At 56.7% G+C, this 7,911-nt stretch overlaps 1 protein-coding gene across 3 annotated transcripts in view; it reads right to left on the minus strand.

The window, feature by feature from the left end:
* Positions 1-6,618, minus strand: part of LOC149427521 (SWI/SNF-related matrix-associated actin-dependent regulator of chromatin subfamily D member 3) — a 39,804-nt gene extending 33,186 nt beyond the window's left edge. Inside the window, exons 1-3 of one of the 3 annotated variants that reach the window (XM_089667944.1) lie at positions 6,284-6,618; positions 6,158-6,200; positions 2,760-2,882 (exon numbers count right to left, since the gene is read on the minus strand). In XM_089667944.1, coding sequence (XP_089524070.1) covers positions 2,760-2,882; positions 6,158-6,200; positions 6,284-6,462 — 345 coding nt within the window. In that variant the 5' untranslated portion in view covers positions 6,463-6,618. Of the gene's footprint in view, positions 1-2,741; positions 2,883-6,157; positions 6,201-6,283 lie in introns of all 3 variants that reach the window. The other 2 variants (XM_089667942.1, XM_089667945.1) reach the window with 2 other exon arrangements.
* Positions 6,619-7,911: the final 1,293 nt, after the last annotated feature.

Consider the following 7,911-nt stretch of genomic DNA (forward strand, 5'->3'; position numbering starts at 1 on the left):
CCCTTCCTGGGTCTGCAGGTACGTTCACCTTCCCGGGTCTGCAGGTACGTTCCCCTTCCCGGGTCTGCAGGTACGTTCCCCTTCCCGGGTCTGCAGGTACGTTCCCCTTCCCGGGTCTGCAGGTACGTTCCCCTTCCCGGGTCTGCAGGTACGTTCCCCTTCCCGGGTCTGCAGGTACGTTCACCTTCCCGGGTCTGCAGGTACGTTCCCCTTCTTGGGTCTGCAGGTACGTTCCCCTTCCTGGGTCTGCAGGTACGTTCCCCTTCTTGGGTCTGCAGGTACGTTCCCCTTCCTGGGTCTGCAGGTACGTTCCCCTTCCTGGGTCTGCAGGTACGTTCCCCTTCCTGGGTCTGCAGGTACGTTCCCCTTCCGGGGTCTGCAGGTACGTTCCCCTTCCTGGGTCTGCAGGTACGTTCCCCTTCCTGGGTCTGCAGGTACGTTCCCCTTCTTGGGTCTGCAGGTACGTTCCCCTTCTTGGGTCTGCAGGTACGTTCCCCTTCCCGGGTCTGCAGGTACGTTCCCCTTCCCGGGTCTGCAGGTACGTTCCCCTTCCCGGGTCTGCAGGTACGTTCCCCTTCCCGGGTCTGCAGGTACGTTCCCCTTCTTGGGTCTGCAGGTACGTTCCCCTTCCTGGGTCTGCAGGTACGTTCCCCTTCTTGGGTCTGCAGGTACGTTCCCCTTCCTGGGTCTGCAGGTACGTTCCCCTTCCGGGGTCTGCAGGTACGTTCCCCTTCCGGGGTCTGCAGGTACGTTCCCCTTCCTGGGTCTGCAGGTACGTTCCCCTTCCGGGGTCTGCAGGTACGTTCCCTTTCCTGGGTCTGCAGGTACGTTCCCCTTCCTGGGTCTGCAGGTACGTTCCCCTTCCTGGGTCTGCAGGTACGTTCCCCTTCTTGGGTCTGCAGGTACGTTCCCTTTCCTGGGTCTGCAGGTACGTTCCCCTTCCTGGGTCTGCAGGTACGTTCCCCTTCCTGGGTCTGCAGGTACGTTCCCCTTCTTGGGTCTGCAGGTACGTTCCCCTTCCTGGGTCTGCAGGTACGTTCCCCTTCCGGGGTCTGCAGGTACGTTCCCCTTCCTGGGTCTGCAGGTACGTTCCCCTTCCTGGGTCTGCAGGTACGTTCCCCTTCCTGGGTCTGCAGGTACGTTCCCCTTCCTGGGTCTGCAGGTACGTTCCCTTTCCTGGGTCTGCAGGTACGTTCCCCTTCCTGGGTCTGCAGGTACGTTCCCCTTCCTGGGTCTGCAGGTACGTTCCCTTTCCTGGGTCTGCAGGTACGTTCCCCTTCCTGGGTCTGCAGGTACGTTCCCCTTCCTGGGTCTGCAGGTACGTTCCCCTTCCTGGGTCTGCAGGTACGTTCCCCTTCTTGGGTCTGCAGGTACGTTCCCCTTCTTGGGTCTGCAGGTACGTTCACCTTCTTGGGTCTGCAGGTACGTTCCCCTTCTTGGGTCTGCAGGTACGTTCCCCTTCCCGGGTCTGCAGGTACGTTCCCTTTCCCGGGTCTGCAGGTACGTTCCCCTTCCTGGGTCTGCAGGTACGTTCCCTTTCCTGGGTCTGCAGGTACGTTCCCCTTCCTGGGTCTGCAGGTACGTTCCCCTTCCTGGGTCTGCAGGTACGTTCCCCTTCCTGGGTCTGCAGGTACGTTCCCTTTCCTGGGTCTGCAGGTACGTTCCCCTTCCTGGGTCTGCAGGTACGTTCCCCTTCTTGGGTCTGCAGGTACGTTCCCCTTCCTGGGTCTGCAGGTACGTTCCCCTTCCTGGGTCTGCAGGTACGTTCCCCTTCCTGGGTCTGCAGGTACGTTCCCCTTCCTGGGTCTGCAGGTACGTTCACCTTCCTGGGTCTGCAGGTACGTTCCCCTTCCTGGGTCTGCAGGTACGTTCCCCTTCCTGGGTCTGCAGGTACGTTCCCTTTCCTGGGTCTGCAGGTACGTTCCCCTTCCTGGGTCTGCAGGTACGTTCCCCTTCCTGGGTCTGCAGGTACGTTCCCCTTCCTGGGTCTGCAGGTACGTTCCCCTTCTTGGGTCTGCAGGTACGTTCCCCTTCCTGGGTCTGCAGGTACGTTCACCTTCTTGGGTCTGCAGGTACGTTCACCTTCTTGGGTCTGCAGGTACGTTCCCCTTCTTGGGTCTGCAGGTACGTTCCCCTTCCCGGGTCTGCAGGTACGTTCCCTTTCCTGGGTCTGCAGGTACGTTCCCCTTCCTGGGTCTGCAGGTACGTTCCCCTTCCTGGGTCTGCAGGTACGTTCCCCTTCCTGGGTCTGCAGGTACGTTCCCCTTCCTGGGTCTGCAGGTACGTTCCCCTTCCTGGGTCTGCAGGTACGTTCCCTTTCCTGGGTCTGCAGGTACGTTCCCCTTCCTGGGTCTGCAGGTACGTTCCCCTTCCTGGGTCTGCAGGTACGTTCCCCTTCCTGGGTCTGCAGGTACGTTCCCCTTCCTGGGTCTGCAGGTACGTTCCCCTTCCTGGGTCTGCAGGTACGTTCCCCTTCCTGGGTCTGCAGGTACGTTCCCCTTCCCGGGTCTGCAGGTACGTTCCCCTTCCTGGGTCTGCAGGTACGTTCACCTACAGAGACCTGCACCTCATACCTGTCTGCATCTTTCAGTTTTCTGTAATTGCACCCCCCCCTCCGTATTGTATCACCCCGATGTACCCCCCCTGTATTCAATCACCCCAATGTACCCCCCCCATAATGCATCACCCCCATGTACCCCCCCCCCCCCGTATGGTATAACCCTTTGTAAAGTCTGCTCTACCGTCAGTGGTCCTCTGACCTTCATTGGTCTCTTCAAGGCTTCCTGGATATCGACTCGTTTCCTCATTATGGTTTGGTCCAATTTCCTTTCAAAAGCCAAGAGATCCATGTAAGCCTGAGACTCCGGAACCAACTCCCGAATCTGGGGGAAGACAATAGGGAGTGAGGTCCCTGCGGATCCGACAATAGGGAGTGAGGTCTCTGCGGATCTGACAATAGGGAGTGAGGTCCCTGCGGATCCGACAATAGGGAGTGAGGTCCCTGCGGATCCGACAATAGGGAGTGAGGTCCCTGCGGATCCGACAATAGGGAGTGAGGTCCCTGCGGATCCGACAATAGGGAGTGAGGTCCCTGCGGATCCGACAATAGGGAGTGAGGTCCCTGCGGATCCGACAATAGGGAGTGAGGTCCCTGCGGATCCGACAATAGGGAGTGAGGTCTCTGCGGATCCGACAATAGGGAGTGAGGTCCCTGCGGATCCGACAATAGTGAGTGAGGTCCCTGCGGATCCGACAATAGGGAGTGAGGTCCCTGCGGATCCGACAATAGGGAGTGAGGTCCCTGCGGATCCGACAATAGGGAGTGAGGTCCCTGCGGATCCGACAATAGGGAGTGAGGTCCCTGCGGATCCGACAATAGGGAGTGAGGTCCCTGCGGATCCGACAATAGGGAGTGAGGTCCCTGCGGATCCGACAATAGGGAGTGAGGTCCCTGCGGATCCGACAATAGGGAGTGAGGTCTCTGCGGATCCGACAATAGGGAGTGAGGTCTCTGCGGATCCGACAATAGGGAGTGAGGTCTCTGCGGATCCGACAATAGGGAGTGAGGACCCTGCGGATTCCGACAATAGGGAGTGAGGTCCCTGCGGATCCGACAATAGGGAGTGAGGTCCCTGCGGATCCGAGGGGCGCACAGGAGTCACCCCTGAGGAGAAGGACATTATATCTCGCCATCTAGGACATGCAGGCCATATAAATCACAACTCTTCTAGAGGACACAAAACTGTCAGCCAACCAACACTTGGCATTAATCCGAACATCCATACGATTCTAGCCAATCCGATCATCCATACAAATCTAACCAATCCGAATAATCATCCGAATCTAGCCAATCCGATCATCCATTCGATTCTAGCCAATCCGAACAATCACCCGAATCTAGCCAATCCGAACAATCATCTGAATCTAGCCAATCCGATCATCCATACGAATCTAGCCAATCCGAACAATCATCCGAATCTAGCCAATCCGATCATCCATACGAATCTAGCCAATCCGAACAATCATCCGAATCTAGCCAATCCGATCATCCATTCGAATCTAGCCAATCCGAACAATCATCCGAATCTAGCCAATCCGATCATCCATACGAATCTAGCCAATCCGAACAATCATCCGAATCTAGCCAATCCGATCATCCATACGAATCTAGCCAATCCGAACAATCATCCGAATCTAGCCAATCCGATCATCCATCCAAATCTAACCAATGTGAACAATCATCCGAATCTAGCCAATCCGATCATCCATACGAATCTAGCCAATCCGAACAATCATCCGAATCTAGCCAATCCGATCATCCATACAAATCTAACCAATCCGAACATCCATACGAATTTAGCAAATCCGATCATGTATATGAATCCGAACAATCATCCTCATCATGTGACGGAAGTGTGTGGGGTGGAGGAAATCCTCATTGTGACAGGAGTGACCTTTGGGGGTGGGGGGACCCCTGTATCATCTCCCCAAATTCTTATGTGTAAGTGCCCCAGTGCCTGCTGGGTACAGGGTGTGAATGTCTGTTGTGTATTGGTGTGTCGTCCTTTGTTCTCGACCAAAAGGCTGTCTATTGTCCTTGCCATGTGCTGCCCCTTTGTTCTATGTCTTGGTTGGATGGGGAGGGGTGATGATGTGTTTTCTGTAGCCCTCCCCACTGATTGGGCGGGCTGATGATGTGTTTCCTGTAGCCCTTCCCACTGTTGGGGCAGGCTGATGATGTGTTTCCTGCAGCCCTCCCCACTGATCGGGAGGGGTGATGATGTGTTTCCTGTAGCCCTCCCCACTGATGGGGCGGGCTGATGATGTGTTTCCTGTAGCCCTCCCCACTGATGAGGCGGACTGATGATGTGTTTCCTGTAGCCCTCCCCACTGATGGGGCGGGCTGATGATGTGTTTCCTGTAGCCCTCCCCACTGATGAGGCGGACTGATGATGTGTTTCCTGTAGCCCTCCCCACTGATGAGGCGAGCTTATGTTGTGTTTCCTGTAGCCCTCCCCACTGATGGGGCGAGCTGATGTTGTGTTTCCTGTAGCCCTCCCCACTTGTGGGGCGAGCTGATGTGTTTCCTGTAGCCCTCCCCACTGATGGGGAGGGGTGATGATGTGTTTCCTGTAGCCCTCCCCACTGATGGGGAGGGGTGATGATGTGTTTCCTGTAGCCCTCCCCAGTGGTGGGGCGGGGTGATGATGTGTTTCCTGTAGCCCTCCCCACTGATGGGGCGGACTGATGATGTGTTTCCTATAGCCCTCCCCACTGATGGGGCGGCTGATGATGTGTTTGCTGCAGCCCTTCCCACTAATTGGGAGGGGTGATGATGTGTTTCCTGTAGCCCTTCCCACTGACGGGGAGGGGTGATGATGTGTTTCCTGTAGCCCTTCCCACTGATAGGGTGGGCTGATGATGTGTTTCCTGTTCCTGGTTGTGTTTCCCCGCCCTCTGTATATAACTTGTTTGTGTAAAATAAAAGAGCTGACTTCCTGTTTTGAGAAGAGCCGGGAGCTGTCTATTTCCTGAGGGATTTCAGGGTGTGGTCTGTGGTTGGAGTTCGGACAGGGAAGCTGCGGTATAACGGAATATACCCAAGTGCGGTCGGGTACCGGTTCCCTTACACTCATCATGTGATGGAAGTGTGTGGGGTGAAGGGAATCCTCACATGACGGAAGTGTGGGGTGGAGGGAATCCTCCTCACATGACAGAAGTGTGTGGGGTGGAGGGAATCCTCCTCACGTGACGGAAGTGTGTGGGGTTGAGGGAATCCTCACGTGACGGAAGTGTGTGGGGTGAAGGGAATCCTCATCAGGTGACAGAAGTGTGTGGGGTGGAGGGAATCCTCCTCACGTGACGGAAGTGTGTGGGGTGGAGGGAATCCCCCTCACATGACGGAAGTGTGGGGTGGAGGGAATCCCCCTCACATGACGGAAGTGTGGGGTGGAGGGAATCCCCCTCACATGACGGAAGTGTGGGGTGGAGGGAATCCTCCTCACGTGACGGAAGTGTGGGGTGGAGGGAATCCTCCTCACATGACGGAAGTGTGGGGTGGAGGGAATCCCCCTCACATGACGGAAGTGTGGGTTGGGGGGAATCCCCCACACGTGACGGAAGCGTGGTGTGGAGGGAGGAGTACTCCGGGTATTACCCTCTGTGGTAGGATCTTGTCCGCCATCTTTCTTCTCTTGGCGCTGGACATGTAGGAGGAAACAAATGGAAATTAATAAACTCCAGGGAAGGATTCCCTCTTCCATACAAACCACGCGTGTCTCACCTTCGGCTCCGCCCCTGAGAAGGTGTGTTTTGCTGAACCTGGGGTGGTGCTGATCGTTTTCTGGTTGGTTCCATTACAGTTGGAGGGATTCCGGGACGGACTGATGGACTTCCACCAAACGGAGGACCTGGGGGGCCCATGGGAGCACCTTGATGAGGCATTCGGGCCCCAGAGGGCATCCCAGGGCGCTAAAGCAGAGAAGGCCAGTGATTGGTTTACAACACAGACAGGGAAAAGATATGACTTCATTTACAAATCAAGCGAACATTTCCCGCACTATCAGGTCTACAGGAAGTAGTATTAAATCTGGGGGGGAGCGAGGATCAGACATGAACGATGGATGAGGGGGGGAGGGGGAGGATCAGACATGAACGATGGATGAGGGGGGGGGAGCGAGGATCAGACATGAATGATGGATGAGGGGGGGGGAGCGAGGATCAGACATGAACGATGGATGAGGGGGGAGCGAGGATCAGACATGAACGATGGATGAGGGGGGGGGAGCGAGGATCAGACATGAACGATGGATGAGGGGGGAGCGAGGATCAGACATGAACGATGGATGAGGGGGGAGCGAGGATCAGACATGAACGATGGATGAGGGGGGGGAGCGAGGATCAGACATGAACGATGGATGAGGGGGGGGGAGCGAGGATCAGACATGAACGATGGATGAGGGGGGAGCGAGGATCAGACATGAACGATGGATGAGGGGGGAGCGAGGATCAGACATGAACGATGGATGAGGGGGGAGCGAGGATCAGACATGAACGATGGATGAGGGGGGAGCGAGGATCAGACATGAACGATGGATGAGGGGGGAGCGAGGATCAGACATGAACGATGGATGAGGGGGGAGCGAGGATCAGACATGAACGATGGATGAGGGGGGGCGAGGATCAGACATGAACGATGGATGAGGGGGGAGCGAGGATCAGACATGAACGATGGATGAGGGGGGAGCGAGGATCAGACATGAACGATGGATGAGGGGGGAGCGAGGATCAGACATGAACGATGGATGAGGGGGGAGCGAGGATCAGACATGAACGATGGATGAGGGGGGAGCGAGGATCAGACATGAACGATGGATGAGGGGGGAGCGAGGATCAGACATGAACGATGGATGAGGGGGGAGCGAGGATCAGACATGAACGATGGATGAGGGGGGGAGGATCAGACGTGAACGATGGATGAGGGGGGGAGGATCAGACGTGAACGATGGATGAGGGGGGGAGGATCAGACGTGAACGATGGATGACGGGGGGGGGGGGGCGAGGATCAGACATGAACGATGGATGAGGGGGGGAGGATCAGACATGAACGATGGATGAGGGGGGGAGGATCAGACGTGAACGATGGATGAGGGGGGAGGATCAGACGTGAACGATGGATGACGGGGGGGGGGGGCGAGGATCAGACATGAACGATGGATGAGGGGGGAGGATCAGACATGAACGATGGATGAGGGGGGGAGGATCAGACATGAACGATGGATGAGGGGGGGAGGATCAGACATGAACGATGGATGAGGGGGGAGGATCAGACGTGAACGATGGATGACGGGGGGGGGGGGGGGGGGGCGAGGATCAGACATGAACGATGGATGAGGGGGGAAGGATCAGACG

Source organism: Staurois parvus, unplaced genomic scaffold (genome assembly GCF_062004578.1).
Source record: "Staurois parvus isolate SC_StPar_1 unplaced genomic scaffold, SC_StPar_1.0 ptg003688l, whole genome shotgun sequence".
NCBI lineage: Eukaryota > Metazoa > Chordata > Amphibia > Anura > Ranidae > Staurois > Staurois parvus.